The following is a 17,960-nucleotide window of genomic DNA, read 5'->3' on the forward strand; positions in this document are numbered from 1 at the left end:
CTACTGCTTATTTGTTTGTTTGTGTGGCTTTATTTTGAACATGTTGAAATAATACAAGAACATCAAAGAAAAGAAAAAACACAACTAATCACAACAGAAAATAAGCAAAACAGAATAATCCTAATAAATAATGTGGAGAAGGATGAGCCTATGTAACCCCCCATCTTTTTTCTTTTTGTACCAATAATCATCACCCTTTTCTTCCTGTTTATATCGTATCCAATCATAAATCCTTTCTTTACATGTTTACATCGTGCGCCAGGAGGTAAACATATTTATGGATCTCTGTAACCAGTATTATCCTTATGGCCCTTTTTATTTGTTATAGGGATAATGATGATAGTGAGCATTTATAAGTATTGGCCCAAACCTCTGCACAATAATTCATATAAAGTGAAAGCAGAATGTGTTTTGCTTTACTCAATATTGAAATGTTTCTTGGAACTGTGTTATGTATGTTTTATATGAGATTTCCATCTTATTTTATCATCTATTTTTTGTTATCATCTATTATATCTGTCTATACCAAGGAACTTATGCTGAACTCTTTCAATTTCCACAGCATCTATGTGAGTCTGCACTTTAGTTGGACAATTCCCAAACAAGATGATTTTAATTTTTAAGTAAAATTAAAATCATTCGCCCAGAAAAAACAAATATTTGTGTCATAAAACTGGTTCCTACTTTACAAATAACTAAATAAATACTGAATCCTTATGGATCAAGTACAGAACCTCCAGGAAAACCACAAGCAATGTCCAAGCATGATGAGGAATATTCTCCCAACTTTCAAATTGTTTCCTGTCCCTTAAATAAATTTACAATCAGATGTAAAATTATTTACATCTGATTGTAAAATTAGATGTAAATAATCCATCCCATATCGTTTAATAGTGGTTATTAATTACGATTTCATGGCTGATTTTTTCTTAAATGCTTTTTGAAGATTTAGGAATAATCCAGCCACAAGCTGTTTCTGATCTACAGCATTTGTAACCTCCTTGATTAATACCAGTGTTTAATGGCTCAATCTGAATCGATACTGACAGTTATCCTACTGTTGACGGTCAGTATTACTTTCCCCCGCCTGTCCCATTTGGTTCTTTTGCCATCAGAATTATTGTTTAAAGGCAAAGAAAGATGCCCAACGGATTTACTTTACCAAATGGACCATCCCGGCCTTGCCGTATTGGTCCATTTGATTGACATTTGTTTTTATCGTTTATTTCATTTTATTTTCACTTGCTACAGGACAGACATGACTGAGGGAAAGAAAAACAGCGGGTAAGAGGAACGGTGATAATAACAGTATACTAATACTACTAATACTGAATCGATACTACGGTCACTGACTGACTTATGACAGGTTGAATATTAATATTAACTAATTCAATAAATGACAAGCAAAACACTAACGGTGATATCAGAGGTTGCACATAAAGACAGGAAATTAATCTGTGTCAGATCTCCTTCAGATTCAGCAGGAGGGGGCGAGTGAGACGGAAACTCAGAGCTGTTGAGACATTTGTTAAGAACCTTTTTATTTGAAGTGTTTACCACATGAACATCTAACAGATACCGTTTAATATTTAGATCAACAAAAAAGTTGAATACAGTGCTCTTTTCTAATAAAAAGCTAGTTTAACCTTCAACAATCAAGTAGCTGACTTGAGACGAACACTTCCCAGTGAACTTTAGGAATTTCTTAGTTACTAATGCAAGAAAATAATAACTACACAGAAAAAGCTGGCAAATAATAATTAAGTGGAATTTTCACAACTTGACAAACCAGTATTTTTCTTTCATTCAGAACTTTATTCAAATGGTCAGTAAATTTCCTCAACAACCTTACGAGATGACGAACCACACTTATTGAACCAAAAATCTTGAGAGAAAAAGTCAGAGAAGTAAAATAATAATACTTTTCATTTTTTTCAATCCCCTACAAAAGGTCAAGTCTTATCTTCTTTACAAATTCTGAGTAGCAAAACAAGAAAGGTTCACAAATAATACAATTTCTGACAGCTAAACCACAATGCTGTTGTCTGAGGCAATAATTATTATGGAGACTCACGCTTGCCCTTAGCAATGTTCAAATGTTGCTAAAATCCAAAGGAAGTGTTGACAAAGAACATAAAGGTAAACTAAAACTAAGTTAAAAGTATGCAACTAAAACTTTTATACCCACCCAGAGGAAGTGTATTAAACATATGCAAATACTCCATTTCCACTGACTGGCAGTTGCTGGTTTGAAAAATTCTAGCACTGGTAAATTTTTTCAGACTGTTTCCAGTTTGAACAGTTTTATCTAATAAGAACTTGTGTGGACTAATTTTGAATCTAACCAAACCAAAACATTCTGTCTAAACTTTGACTGACTGAGCTAATGGAATATGCAACATTAACAAAGGCCCAAGTGTTTCTTTCATTTAGGCTTAAGTCCCCTTACAGTCCTGGAGGTAATTTAATTCGCTTATTTAACAATTATCTTTTTTTATCATTTCAATGTCTAAACCACTTTTTTACTCTACATTTTTACTGGTTTTCTCAGGGCCTATAGAGAAACTAGCACCACTGCACAACAGACCAATAAGGTCATTAAACAATGGATAATCTAATGTACCATTTTGTTGTACTGCTACCGAACTTTAAAGGTACTGAAAGTTAAGTAAATGGTAAATGGCCTGTATTTGTATAGCGCTTTTACTAGTCCCGCCTAGGGACCCCAAAGCGCTTTACACACCCAGTCATCCACCCATTCACACACTGGTGGAGGCAAGCTACAGTTATAGCCACAGCTGCCCTGGGGCAGACAGTACACAAGATGTGACACTAACTGAAATCTCAGGAATCTATATCTATTCTGTGCAGCCTGATCTCGAGGGTTTTAAGTCTGAGACCATAAGTCTGGCTAGATACTTCGAGGCACTTCCTTTTATCCAGTGAAGGAAATGATTTCTGCTCAGCATGTTTGATCTGATGTTTCCACAGACCTCGCGATGAAGCAAATATTTTTGGGCACTGGTAACAATAAAACTGCTTATTTGCAATGTGGCTACGCTTGTGACTGGTGTAGGAATTGTGAGTCCTGAAACTCTTGTCGCACTGGTCACAGTCATACTGTTGCTCTTTGTCGTGAACATGTGCATGTCGTGCGCGCATAGATGCTGAAATAAAGGATTTGTCACAGTGTTTGCACTTAAAAGGTTTCTCCCCAGTGTGGGTACGTTCGTGGTACTCAAATGAAGACAGGGAGTTGAATATCTTTCCACAAACTTCACAAGGAATTATTATCTCTTTGGTGTGGATGAGGTGATGTAAGCGGTAAGATCTTGAATGTCTGAAGCTTTTCCCACACTCATCACAGGAGTATGGTTTTTCTCCAGTGTGTCCACGTTCATGAAGCGTGCGATGACCTGAGGATGTGAAACTTTTCTCACAATGTCGACACTTGAATGGTTTCTCCCCTGTGTGAATTCGTTTGTGTCTTCGGAGACTACCTGCGTTGGTGAATGATGACCCACAGACATCACAGACATGACCTTTAACCCCACTGTGGACAACTTTGTGGCATTTTAATAGACCCAGTGTTGGGAAGCCTTTCCCACATTCTTTGCAATAGTTCAGTTTGTGTCCAGTGTGCATGTTCTGGTGTCTTCTTAAGGTTAACAGCTGGCTGAAAGTGTTTCCACACTGGACGCAGCGGTATGGTTTATTGCCACAGTGCTGACAGCGGCGAGGATTTGAGCCATATGTGCTGCTCCATTTCTGAAACAATTACCAAAGGTTATAAGGAAAACAATCAGTTACAGTCTGAGATCTTAGGTATTTACTTCTCACATCTAACACACTGACTCCGCACTTACTGTCTAATGTCTAAAATACTTAAAACAATATGATATGAAAAAAAGATTTCAGAAAACATTTCTTGAAATCCATTTCAAATACCTGACAGTGGTGGCACTTGATTGGTTTCTTTCCTTTGTGAATCTGTCGATGGTGCCACAGAGAGCTGGAACTTTTAAAACGCATACCACACTGGTCACATTTGACTGGTCTCTCCCCAGTGTGGTCTCGTTTGTGGATTATTAGGCTGCGATAGTGGCTGTAAGCTTTCCCACACTGTTCACAGCGATGCGGTTTCTCCCCTGTGTGTGTAACTTTGTGGGCTTCTAATCCTGAATACAAAGGAAAACATCTACCACATACTTCACAGCAGTACAGATCCTCTCCCGTGTGCATTCGTCTGTGTCTTTTCAGGGTCACTTTCTGGCTGAAGTTTTTTCCACAAAGGTCGCAGCGATATGGCTTGAGTCCAGAGTGGGTATGCTGATGGAGAGTTAAGACTTGCTTGGAGGAAAAGGCTTTCCCACACTTATCACACTTGTATGGTTTCACTCCAGTATGCCTGTGTTGATGATTTTTTAAGTTACTCTTGCTGACAAAAGCCTTTCTGCACAGCTCACAGCTGTGTGCCTTCACTCCACTGTGAACGAGCTCATGCCTCTTCAGGTATGCCAAATGAGCAAACTCTTTCCCACATTCATCACAGGAGTGTAGTTTCACTCCAGAGTGGGCAACTAGGTGCACTGCTAAGCTACGTTTTTTGGCATAAGCTCTTTCACACTGGGTACACTTGTATGGTTTTTCTCCAGTGTGAGTGCATAGATGAATTTTGAGGTTGCCGGACTGTGTGAATCCTTTCTCACACTTATCACAGCGGTATACTTTATCACCAAAGTGGACGCACTGGTGCCTTCTGAGCTCAGCTGATGAAGTGAAAGCTTCCTCGCACTGGTCACAAGAGTAACGCTTCTCCCTTGTATGAAGTTTACTGTGTTTCTTTAGATTTCCTTTCAAGAGGAAAGCTTTTCCACATATCTCACACAGGTACTGTTTCACATTTTCATGTATTTTCTTATGTGCTTTGAGGCTGGCTGTCCAACAGAAAGCTTTTCCACACTGGTCACAGGAATGTTGTTTTTTCCCAGCATGGCTGTTCTGGTGTTCTCTGAGACTATTTTGTTTTGTGAATCCTTTCCCACACTCATCACACCAGAACCTTTTTTCTCCAGTGTGAGCTCTCTTATGTACCTTCAGGTAGTTGAGTAAACTGAAGGACTTGCCACACTCCTCACAGGTGTACGGCTTCTCTCCAGTGTGGATGCGCAGGTGTCTTTTCAAGGCTGCTATATGATTAAATGACTTTCCACACTGGCCACAGGAGTACGGTCTCCTTCCAGTGTGGGTGTTCTGGTGTTCTTTTAAAGCACATAAAACTGGGAAAGCTTTCTCACATTGATCACAGGGATATGGTTTTTCTCCAGTGTGGGTGCGCTTGTGTACCGTGAGGGCAGATGTGTGACGAAAGGTCTTTTGACACTGGTCACAGCTGAAGGGTTTTTCTCCAGTGTGAATACGTGTGTGAATTCTTAGAGCTGCTGCTGTGATGAAAGCCTTTTCACAATGCTCACAGTTGAAGGGTTTCACTCCAGAGTGGATGCGTTGGTGGTTTCTGAGCTGTTTTGCAGTGGGAAAAGTCTTTCCACATTCTTTGCAGGGGTGTGATTTGTCTTTGTTTGTTGCTGGGGAAGCCTTATCATCCTGAGATCGCTGAGTTCTCACTTTGCTTTGTCTTTTACATTTCTGCAACAACAAACAGATACAGGAGTAGAGACAGTGAGTGCAAAGTATTCATAGTCAACCTTAAACCACATTGTTCTCTCATGACAAAAGGTGAGACCCATCTTTGTGACATTTTGTGTGATTGGGTCTGGGCCACATCATACAGTTCATGATAATACCATTATAATGTTAGGCAATGATAAGAAAATGAAATATCGCAATAGCATATGGGTAAAACGCGGATGTGCAGTGCCTTTGTTTTCATACACACATTGCGGAAAAAGCATGGCGGCAATGGAGAATGAGAAGGCAGAAACTGGATCGTTAAATGAAACAGATGAACCACAATTGGTTTGTAAAAATGATGCAACTTCAGTGGTGTCTAACTGGTTTGGCTTTCATCCGTCAGATACACACCAAAGCACAATTTTTGGTAGAGCATGCAAGCGGGCCGTCATTATTACCGAACCGATTTTATGTACACGGCGCTCAAAAATCTGTCAAAAAATGTTTCAGTACGACTTTGCTGAGCTACGAAGCCGCACTGCTTGATGGATTGTTGGAGCATTACGGCTATCGTAGGCAGGAGCCTCGCGGAGTGATACGTACTGTGCTTCCACTGGAAATGCCTTTTGGTTAAACTGTCAGCGAGGAATTTGAATTTGCACTGTTACATTTTTATATAACTTTAATGCACATAAAAAACAGCTGCATGTTTAAGTGAAAATACATTGATGGGTTTGTTTGTTTTTTTGCACTAATAAAGTTGTGGACTTGTAAAGTATTTTGTCTCGTGTCAATTATATCGTCAGTTATATCATTATCGCAAATTTTCAAATGTATATCGTGATAAATATTTTTGGTCATATCGCCCTGCTCTACTTGTAAATCAAATGTGTAGTTGTGAACTGAGTTTTGTAACCTTGTAAACCAAAATATCTGAACATTTTATGTTTGTGCATCTGCAGATGAGAATTTCTGTGTGAGTAAAAAACATTTACACGAGTTACAATTTTTTTTGTTAAGGCCTGGTTACAGCAAAAAACTACGTGTAAAACTCTGCGCTCAGGTTTCCTGGCTGTGTGGGAGTTTCAACTTACAAGTAGGGGTGGGCGATATAAACGATATACGATAGAAACTATATAAATTTGGCCAACGATAAAGATTTTGACTATACTGCTCTACCGCGATAGCGCATGTTGATGATGTCATAGAGCTGCACCTGTTTTGGTCTAAAGCATCGCAGTGGCTGTTGTCATATGTCACTGTATGATAATACAACCATTATCATCTGCAAATTATGCCGGGCGACAGTCGTAGCAAAGAGATGAAGCACTTTTATCGAGTGGAAGAAAAGTTGGCGTTCATCCTCCAGCTTCACTGTGCTAATGTTATGCTAACATAGCTGTGTCGCTAGCAATCACGTAGCACAACATTATATACCAGGTAGCCCAACTTCAGTAACCCTGCAAACGCCACTGCTGTTTAGTTTTCTGCACTCCATCTTTGGCTTCAACTACTAAAACACTTAAACTACAAATTTTTTCAAAATCCGCTATCATCGACAGTTTTGTGTCAGAGCACTGACACTGAGGTGCACTCGTCACCTTCTTTGAAGAGCCCATTGTTCCTCTGCAGCGGCTGAAGGAGGACCAAGCTCCTCTTCCTCAGATCATCTTCATCCCACCAAACATCACATCAGCCTCCGTCTGTGTTTTCAGATTTCGACTCCACCCTTTATCTCGTAGATTCAAGATTCAATCCTAAACGTAAACATGACATGAAAGTCTTTAGATGTGAGAATGTGTTCGTCACTGCAGAGACTCGAGTGAGTAAAAACGCACTCCTTCATCTCATAATCATGATTTATTTTCATTGTATTTTAAAGACCTACAGAATCTCAGATTATGATAACAGCTAATGTTGGGTGTGAGTAAACAGCGTATGCAGTATATAAACACACCTAAGAAAAAGACCTGGACTGTGGCTCGGTCCAGGTTCAGATGGAAATAAATTCAGCATTTATGAATAACGATCCCAGAGTCTGGAGGGAGAGGGGAGGTGTGACGCACACGGTGAAGTTTCTGTGGTCTGTGATGATTTGAGGCACCATGCTAGCTGCTGCTGTTGGTGGCAGTTGGTCCAAAGTCAACTCTGTTGCTGTGTCCCAAAACGTAGGTCGCATCCTTCAGAGGACCCGGCCTTCGCGGTCTGTGTGGGCCGGGTCTTTCGAAGACCGAGAAGGCCAGAAGAGCGAGGCTGTGAAATGGGACAGTCTCGCCTTCAGATTTGCGTCACCGCGGTGTCGGTGGAGTTGAATAAACTTGCCCGTCTGCTCCTTGCTGTCTAAAATATAACAGGAGACTGGAGTAAACTCTCGACCGTCTCACACTTCTGTTTAACCCTCCTCTCAAGATATTCTTCCTTCTCGCCTCTTTAAAGAAGCTCTTCATGTTATTGGGCCGAGTATTTTATTTGTATTAAATACTTCATTGTCATCAGGTTGTGTACCAGCTGTTTTCAAACATGCTGTTGTGCAACTTGTGCTTCCAAACTTCAGGCTAATGTCTAAACGTTTTAGACCCTCAGAGGATTTGTGAAGAGTTCCAGTCTGGTTTTAAATCTCATCGCAGTCCTGAGCAGTGTTGGGCAAGTTACTTTGAAAAAGTAATTAGTTATAGTTACTAGTTACTTCTTCAAAAAAGTAACTGAGTTAGTAACTGAGTTACAAGATTCTAAAAGTAATTAATTACTTGAAAAGTAACTATTGCGTTACTAAAAAATGTTTAACCCTCTGGGCTCCAGGGTACAATCGGCCATTTTAACCACTTTGATGTTTCCTCCACATTTACCTTTAAAAACTGTTTATTTGTCTTGTTTGGTCTCATCAGCACAACCTCACGTGTCTGAATCTACAGTCATGTTTTCATTTTGACAAACTGTGTTAACACAACTGATCTAAAATCAGACAGAAAACATAAAATCAGAGTGGAAAAAGTTATTTTTACTGTAACAACCACAAACATGTTTAATGATCATATTTCATAACTTTAAATGCAAATATAAATTGTCAATTTTAAAATTCTGTGCACAAGTTTTGCAAACAAAGTTATTTGCAGCCATTTACCTTTTACCCTTTTTTTAATAACCATTTCAAACTGTTTCCAGAACAATCAGCTGTTCTTCAATAAGACGCCACAAATTATTTGTGCGACTCCAAAATAATCATTAGTGTCCAGTATAAAGGAGAAGATCACAGCCTGATACCTGCAGGTCTGACAGCAGCTCATAAGCAGAGAGGTCTCGCTGCTGTCCTCAGACAGTCAACATGAAACTATTGAGGAACAAACACGCGTTTATATTGTTCATCATGACTGGTTTTACTGGCCATCAACACAGTTTATAAACTGGTATATGTCACCTTGTTGCTTTGTCTGTAAGTGGTCATGTGATTGACCACGACTCCTTTATTCTTCCTCAGTCAAACAGCAGCACTCATGCGATTGTTTTGCCCCCTGAGCTCCAGCTGTTGTGCTAGAAAGTCAACGCCGTTAGTAACGCCATTATTCCCATCACTGGTACTGTGACTGCGCTTTTATGAGATTTTAATGGTCTTCTTTTAACCGTCGACTCGGGTTGCTCTGTGTTTTAGTCCTTTTAGATTTGACTCCTGCCTTTGGGATCTAATTTTAGGAAATACAACATTCCCTTTCATTGTTATGCTGACGAAATCAAATTTTACTTCCCCTTGAAACTGGACGTCTCTGTCCCAGTGCAGCCTTTAACTGTTTACATGATGTCAAAGACTGGTCAACACACAGTTTTCTTACACTAAATGAAAATAAAACTGAAGTTTCGGTTTTTCACGCCCCTTTGAACAAGTTAGCCGATACCCTCGGTCCTCTTGCTTCTCATCTTTCTCTCACTGTAACGAGTGTTTTTAGATATCTCCTTTAAATTAGAGAAGCAAGTGTCCACAGATGTGACAACAAGCCAAAGCTCAGCCTGATCGTCCCCCTGAGACCTGCAAACACTTATTCATGCCTTCATCACCTCTTGACCAGCTACTGCAGTTCCCTCTGTTTGGGTCTCCAACACTCATCTCTCCATCACTTGCAGTTATGCTGCTGCACGTCTTTTAACAGCTCTTAGAATATATGAACACATCACTCCAGTTTTAGTAAACTTACACTGGCTCCCTGTAAAGTATCGTATTGATTTTAAGATTCTTTTACTTAATTTTAAAGTTTTAAATAATATGGCGCCCAGTTATTTAAACGAACTCCTCAACATGTACGACCCCAAAAGAGCACCGAGATCGTGCAGCCAGATTCAGTCTTTTAAATCACGTCTTAAAACTCACTTTTTACTTTTAATTCGAGTTCAGTTTGAGCACCATCAGGCCTGCTTTATGTTTTTAATGTTAATTTATTGTCATTTCTCTGTATTTGTTTCTCTATTGTTTTTTCTTGTTTCTAACCAGTTGTGAAGCACTTTGGTGAACTCTGTTCCTTTTAAATGTGCTTTACAAATACATTTTGAATTGAATTAACCTGGGGATGTGAGCTGCTTTATAAAAATCACCTGAAGAAGAATCTGCTGAGCACACATGAGGAAGTTTCTCCATAAAAGCAGGTAAAACCGTCTCTTTGCAGGTGAAATTTGGATTATTTGAGAAGTTAATGGCAAATATCAGATCCACACAAAACCGTGAAACTGTTCTCTGCACTACAATGTGATTCAATTTGATTTACTCAAGTACTTTATTGAAGTAAAGTTTGGATGTGCTTGTTAACATGCAAACATTGTACTTTAAAGTTTTATTTCCTTCTTATTTTACAGATGTTCTACATGATGCTGCAGCAGACGGGATTCATTCAAACCATCTGCAGCTGCAACATTAAAACGAATAATATTATTATCGCAGATAAACGTGTTTAATGAGTGCTTCGCGTCGACACTTAAACTTTGACTGCGAGTCTAGATTCGTGTTTTCAGGCTGTGGTGGAGACACTTTCCTGTGGAGCAGTGGGCTCGCGCTGTCTCACACGTGTCAGCTTCAGCTGCCTCCGCACGCGCCTAATGAGCGTGCGGGACATAGCGGGCTAACCTCAGGCTGGCGCAAACGCGGTGGTTTCCTCCGGACGAGCTCAGGCCACAAACCCGGGCTGGAAGTCTTGGGTAAGGCCAGACGGTTGTGCTGAAGCGGATCTTCAACTTTTATCCGTCTTTTTCTGCAGCTGCTTCTTCTTCTTGTCCTACTTTACTTCCGTTGTTCCACCACCTCAGATCCGCATCATCGCCACCTGCTGGTCTGGAGTGCGAAGCAATAAACGCGCCTCCGTGAGCTATGGAGGGCCTCAATTGCCAAAATAAGTCAAATTATCACATAATTTAACAATTAATTAAACACATGTCATTAACTAATTCAAAATGGAAGTAATTAAGTAGCTAATTAATTAAAGTATAATTAATTAATTAAATTATTTTTCTTTGAAGTTTGTAAAATATTTTGTTTACAATTTCAGAATCAGAATCAGCATACTTTAAGGAAAATTATGTGAGTTACAGTTGCTCCAGTACAGTAACAGTAAGAAAAAACAGGCTAGACTATTTAACCATATAATATGTTACAGATTTAAGAAATAGCACAATATATACACAAATCACTCCATAATAGGATTGACAGAGGTGATTATAAATAAATATCAAGAATATTGGCAGCAATATTACTGAGTAGAAAAGAGTGTGTGCAAAAAGGGTGCAACTATTGCAGTGTTTACAGTGTGTTAGATGGAGGAGTTGTACAGGGAGACGGCCACAGGCAGGAATGATTTCCTGTGTTGGTCAGTGGTGTTATTTGGTCATCTCAGTCTCCCACTGAACGTGCTCCTGTGGCTGCCCAGTACGTCATGGAGTGGGTGGGAGGTATTGCCCAGTATTGTCTTAATCTTGGACAACATCCACCTCTCAGACACCACCCTAACGGAGTCCAGCTCCATCGCCACAACATTACTGGCCTTGTGGATCAGTTTATTTAGTCTGTTGGCATCTGCGACCCTCAACCTGCTGCCCCAGCATGCAACAGCGTCGTGGATTTCACTGACCACAACCGACTCGGGATTGATTGATTGATATGAGCCAGCAGCCTTTGAACAGCTGCAGTTAGGAGGATGTTTTCTTGCAGAGTTTTCTTCTAGGATGTGGAAGAAGCCTGATGGTACAACAACAGAAGTCTGACTTCTTTGATACTGAGGAAAGAATTTCATTGTCCTCCAAATTTATCTTCTGAACATCTTCAAACTCTGTTTCGTGTCCAGCTGAAGAATAATGGTTGAACAAAACAAGCCTTTAACCAGTGTTTATGTGCATCGGCTCATAAGTTCTGCTGCATGTCTGACACTTGTAAGACAGACAAACATTCATCCTCATGGATGTCTCAGAACTGTGGGAGGAAGCCTGGGTTCCTGTAGAGAAGCCACATAGGGACACGGATGGACTTAAACTCTCCCTGATGTGACTACTGCACCACTTATTTATTTCTTTTTCCCCCACTGCAGGACAGAAATCATTCATTCTTGGGGAGCATGGCCAGACTTTAGGCTGGAATTGATGCACTGTAGAGCTGCACCTGTTTATGATAGGCAGAACTATTAGTGTACCATTAAAAGTTAATTAAAGGTTCTCTTTAGCTGCAGCGATAGGGCTCAGTGTTCCTCTGTGTTTGTCTACATCTAGTGGACAATCACATTTACTACATGCCAGCTTGCTCCCCCACCTTCAGTAAAACAATTGTTGTATTATTAACTGGGTCTGTTTATATTTTGCAATAAGAGGTGAACTAAGAGTTTCCAGCGACTGACTGTGAGACGTTTTAGCATCACAAACAGGGGAAACGTTATTGTGCCGTCTCAGCAGAGGTGTTGGGTTTCTGGGAGTTTTGTGGAGATTTTTGGTGCATTTGTTTTTTAATTTCTGCTCCCTCAGCGTAGTTTGTCTGCACCACTTGTTTCATTTATAACCCTAAATCAATAATAGACCATTACTTCAGCTCTGAGTGGGCTATTTATATAGACCATGAAATAATTAATCACACAACAAGAAATACAGTTTCCTAAAAGTTAATGAAAGTATTTTATTTACTTCATCGCGTTTCGGTTCATATGATCTAATTTAAAACCTGCTTTATTCAATGTTAACTTTAAACCGTATCTACGCTATCAATAAAGGTTATTAAAACCCCCATTAGTTGTGTCCCTCCGCCCCCGATGTTTAAAACTCCTCTCCCTCTTCTGCCACGTTTTTGCTCCTCTCCAGAGGGAGGAACGACACTGGGAAGCAGCGCAGGAATCTGATTGGTGAGAAAACACAAGAAACCGCCTGTTGCCCCGCCCACACACTCATTAGGCAGCTCTGATTTGTCAACTACTAAGCCAATCACGGTTACCATGGACTTTGGCTTTGCTGGTATCCAAGTGAGGACGTGATTTTTGGTGAACGCGTCGCTCCATCGCACAGAGCGGAGAGCAGAAAGCGAACAGGAGCTTTCACCGCGACAACCACGGCCAGGTTAGAGAGTCACCTCATCGCTGCTTGACTGAAACAAACATCGGATACTTTACGAAGCAATGGCGCAGAGAAAGAATCCCAGAAACCACTCAAAAAAAGGTACGTACCCTTTATCTGACTGGGTTCTCCCGCCTGTGTCTCTAATTCAGACTTCCGTTTAACATTCTGCAGTTTATAGCTATTTTCAGTCTTTGGAAAGGATCGCGTGTAGTACATCAAAAGCGAGAATATATTTTTAATCCATAAGATTAGTTCTTCGATTCGGCTAATACACTGATACAAAATATAACGTAGACTCTTACTTTCGGAGGTAGATCTCCCGTGGTTCCAACAGCGCAAAGTGCGCACTGCCTGCGTCCTGAAGCGTCATTAACACGCTGTTAAATATCTAATTATAATAAACGAATCACAATTACTGTATTTTACTGAAGCCGAGTGGAGAAGTGGTTTTTACATATTCCCGCAGATGTCGTATTTTATGCTTATAACTTGTAGCGCCGTCTCTAAACAAATGCATATTCGACTGGAAGAATTTTCAATGGAGTCTGGTTGGATGTTCTCGCGATACAAGAGAGCGGGACTGGTTTCGCCCCTTTCTCCGCTAGCTCTGCTAAATGAACACAATAAAGCAGACTCCCAGTTTAACCTCCCTGATAAATCCCGGCATGCTCTGTGTGATTATAGCTTCATTGCCCATCGGTAACATGAAAGTGGCCGTGGAAACGACGCTAAGCTAAGCTAGCCCCCATCAATAACAGCCTGCTAACGGCAGCTAACTTTCTCCCAGGCAGCAGTGAGGGTTCATGTTATCTCTGTTATCTGTGCGGGAGTTTACTGGCCCCGCTCATTATTTACACATTTATAAACCCGATATAATCCGGGTTATTCCTCACTGCAGTCTGTAATTAATTTAAAGGGCAAAAACACATGAATCATGCTTTCACTGACATTCCTGAGACAGTCTGAGGTCTTTACACAGGGTCCCCAAAAACCTGAAATACAAACACATATAATTTCACATCAAAGCTAAATGTTGGTGTTTCTGTCATTGTTGGGTGTTACAAAGTGCAGTGTTACCTCCACGTTTCTCTCAGACATGCTTTCCATTTGTAACAACACATGCAAACATCTGTTAGATCAGGTGAGAGCAAGAATAACACCCGTGTGACATCCGTGACTGTGTGCACACACAACTCTGACACGCACAAACACACACACACATATATATATATATATATATATATATTCTTCTAGCAGAGAAGAGGGGCGGGGATAAAGGGTACAAAACAAAAACCAACAAAATAAGGAGACAAAAAATCCATCTATCAATCACCTGGATCACGTGTTGAGAAAGACAAAAGAAAACAAGCAGAAGAAAATGATGATCTATGGGAATATAACAGTAAATACTAAATATTAAACATTATTGTGTAAGATCGACAGCACAGTGTGCTTTGAGGTAGGAGCCAAAAAGGGTGTAGTTTGTGTGTGTGAGCACCCGTGTGTACACCTGTGAGCATGGACGCGCTTGTTTTTAAAAGGTTCCTTCATGTAATGATCTGCTAGAGGGTGTGGGGGGGCCACAACCCCGTCCACCAGGGCATGAAGCAGGTATGGAAGAGATCAAGACTCCAGACATCCAGAGGCCCCCAGAACACAAGAGACCAAGGAAGACCAACAGAGGGGCAGCCGTGCCACTGTCCCAGAAAGAGCTGAGGAGAGTCCCAGATGAGGGGTCACTCAGCAGCCGCGGAGCAGAAGCCAGGGGGGGTTGCAGCGACGTGCCCGTGAGCTCCGCCAGCTGTGACCGAGCCCCAGGCCGAGAGGCCGAGAGCACCCCACCCCCGAAGTGGCCCGAGCGAGCCCCAGGATCCAGGCCCCGATAAGCAGCCACCAAGGAGTGAGCCGGTGCGTACCTGGATGCCCATCCCCGGACACAAAGAACCACCAACGCACTGATGTCTGAGGGAAGTGGTGGGGGGAGATAGGCCTCCATACCTTGGAGGGCCTGAGATGCACACACACACACACACATAAACGCACACACACAGTGACGAGTGATGGATCGTAAGGTTCTTATCACATAAAAGCAGAACTGGCTGTAATGAGGTTCTCTAAGACCAGAGCAGCCGTTTCATGGTTGTTAATACAAACAGGAAGTTTGCTTTTTTTTCACAAACCATGAAGAGTGTCCCCATCCCCCACACGCATACACACACACACACACACACACGTTACTAGAGCCTCTTTATTTTTCATGTGTCCAGATGCCCAAACATCATGTGTAACCCTCCACGCTGGTGCGAGCTTGGAAACCTGTGATCTGGGAATAATTTTCCGACCACTATGAGGAAATCTTGGCTGAATATAAAACCACCCAGAACAGCTGGCTTTTGATGTACTTGTTCAGCTGCTGTTTAAAAAGAGACCACAAACAAAATTGTTGTGATTTCCAATCAGCTTCCAGTGTTGTTGTTAAGGAGACGGACCACTCACAGTCAGCTGCTGTCAGAGTCGAGGTAGAGATCAAAGGCTGAGTCGCTCTGCATCAGTTCATTAGAATCACGTTGGCAATTCCAGAAGTTGCTTCACAAATAGTGATCTAGTTGCTGAAGGGCAGCAATTTTACTGTAAACTGACACAGGTTGGTTTTTACACAGGCAGCCGATAAGCTGTGCTCATCTGTGCACCACTATCACCACTTAGTCTGCAAGATCACACTGTTATGCTGTTTCCATTTCGTTGTACATTCAGTACCAGTAGGCGCTTCGAGTCACGAGCACCAAACGCAGTGATCTGATTGGTCTGTTTATTAAATATGAAAAATCGAGCATGATCCAAAAAAATTAAGTGCCTCAAATCCGTCCTATTAAATCACGCTGCTGTCGATGCATTAAGAGGAAAACATCTTTAACACATGAAATTATTTGACCCAATTTATGCGTTTGGTGCATAAAGACCTCGAGAGTAAACGTTGTCAGTGTGAGTCGGACCGTACATTGACCTCTGACCTCTGGTCATCTGGAGCCTGAAGCTGTGGGTCAAACCTGCTGATACCGTCGTTACTCTTGTGTTTGAACCATCGCGAGCGCTTGAACTGCCGTTTGTATTCTCGGATCTTAAAACAGATCTTCACCATCACCAGATTATCCACCATTAACACCCACTTCACTCAGAGCCCAACAGCTGTGTGGAGCGCTCTCTCAGGGCTGTTTTCATTGGTTCCCTGCTGTGGTTCAGGACCAGTACAGCACCTTGGTTTTCCTGGCGTGGCCGTACTACCTGCTGATTATTTCTGAAACGCTTTATTTCAGGTGACGCGGCCGACAGCTGAGCGTCCAGAAATGCGAGTGTCAAGGTTACGCGGGGGCTATTCTGTCCTCTCTGGCATCTCTCGGCCAGCGTCGCCGGGTTTGTCAGCTCTAATAATAGTGTGGATCAGGTTCAGCAGCCCGTCACGATCCCTGTGCTGCTGGGAGGAAGAGGAGGAGGAGCTGCTTCACTCTTTGTCTTTGCTCGGAGACGCTGAGAGTTGCTGAAGCTTTTTGATGATCGTTCCTTTAGAGTCTTTGTTCTTTCGGATTGTTTTTATCTCGTCTGTCGCTTCGTTGACTTCCTCCTTGAACTCTTAAAGCTGCTTTTTTGCCTCGTTTTCTTCAAGCACGCCGTCACCTTCTTGAGAAGACTCCGATAGTTGTGGTGCGTTAATCTTCGGCCTCTTCAGGTTTCATCTTGTGCGTGAAGGAGCTTCACTTTCTGTTTTTAATGTTTTTGATGCTGGTTTAGGGTGGTGCCTCCGCCCATGGAGCGATACCGCCACTACGCCAGCTCCTACACCTCCTCTCCTGGTGCAGCTCATGTAGAGGAGATCCACGCCGAGGAGGAGGAGGTGGAGGAGGTGATGTACACCGAAGAGGAGGTGGAGCCGCTGTTAGAAGATGAAACGCAGCCTCTGCTGCAGGAGACAGGTAGGACTGAGGCATGCATGAGGTTTGGCTCAGTTGAGGTTTGGCTCTCACACGGTCGGGTTTGGCTCGTTTAGGAGGCGTGGAGGGGGAGGAGGAAGTGACACGTGCACAGAAGGAAGTGCAGCCTGTTGTCCAGGAGACAGGTAGGACAGGCATGGACTGGCCCGGTTTGGAACACTTCTTCTTTCACCTTGTATGGTGTGCAGCATGCTTTTAACACAAACTCGGCTACATCCTGTGGCAGCTTTTCACAATAAAAGCTGCCAAGATGAAACCCGGTGATGCTGTGAAGGCTTGTGGTGATTTTGGTGTGAATGATGTGTCTCAGCATCAGTTTGTTGGGGTCGGTATTCAGATTACACGTCTTTGTCTTTGTAACATCAGGTTTAAGTGTAAGCAGACTTCACAGGAGCAAAGCTGTTTCTCTGTGGGCTTCCAGCAGGCACAGCGATAATGTTTTTATAGGACTCGAACAATCGCAGTTGTTGCATCGCCCTGTTCTCAGTTACACTTTGATGAAGGTTACGGTGCAGGGTAGGAGGTCGCTGCGTAGCTGTGGATTCCCAGTAACTCAGACAAAGTACTTGAAACCCAAAGTGACCTCAGTTTGCTGGAGTTTCTCGGGTTTGTGGGACGTCAGGTCAGCAGTGATGAAGATGATTTACTGGGCTGTAAAGTCCACGTTCCCACCCTGAGAGAGGCGTGTGAGGGTCATGAGTAGATGTCCATCCCTTACTTGGATACAGGAAGCTGCTATTTGCTGTGCTGTAGCAGCGCTTGGTTACACAAAGGGGATTT

General features: G+C 42.0%; 2 protein-coding genes across 3 annotated transcripts in view; one reads left to right on the top strand and one right to left on the bottom strand.

The window, feature by feature from the left end:
* Positions 1 to 1,584: 1,584 nt before the first annotated feature.
* On the bottom strand, positions 1,585 to 10,863 carry LOC102793039 (uncharacterized). The gene is made up of 4 exons (XM_035915537.2): positions 10,736 to 10,863; positions 7,233 to 7,388; positions 3,949 to 5,646; positions 1,585 to 3,768 (listed from the first exon to the last, which is right to left on the bottom strand). Exons 2-4 carry the CDS (start codon positions 7,248 to 7,250, stop codon positions 2,845 to 2,847), a joined length of 2,640 nt encoding a protein of 879 aa, XP_035771430.2. The 5' UTR covers positions 7,251 to 7,388; positions 10,736 to 10,863; the 3' UTR covers positions 1,585 to 2,844.
* A 2,234-nt stretch (positions 10,864 to 13,097) lies between these two features.
* Positions 13,098 to 17,960, top strand: part of unm_hu7910 (un-named hu7910) — a 44,805-nt gene continuing 39,942 nt past the window's right edge. The window contains exons 1-3 of one of the 2 annotated variants that reach the window (XM_087846632.1): positions 16,456 to 16,893; positions 16,981 to 17,162; positions 17,237 to 17,305. In XM_087846632.1, the coding sequence (XP_087702758.1) occupies positions 16,997 to 17,162; positions 17,237 to 17,305 (235 nt within the window). In that variant the 5' untranslated portion in view covers positions 16,456 to 16,893; positions 16,981 to 16,996. Of the gene's footprint in view, positions 13,294 to 16,455; positions 16,894 to 16,980; positions 17,163 to 17,236; positions 17,306 to 17,960 lie in introns of those variants that run through there. The other variant, XM_087846633.1, reaches the window with a different exon arrangement.

The sequence above is a fragment of the Neolamprologus brichardi genome, chromosome 9 (assembly GCF_056152115.1).
Source record: "Neolamprologus brichardi isolate AB-2024 chromosome 9, ASM5615211v1, whole genome shotgun sequence".
Classification (NCBI taxonomy): domain Eukaryota; kingdom Metazoa; phylum Chordata; class Actinopteri; order Cichliformes; family Cichlidae; genus Neolamprologus; species Neolamprologus brichardi.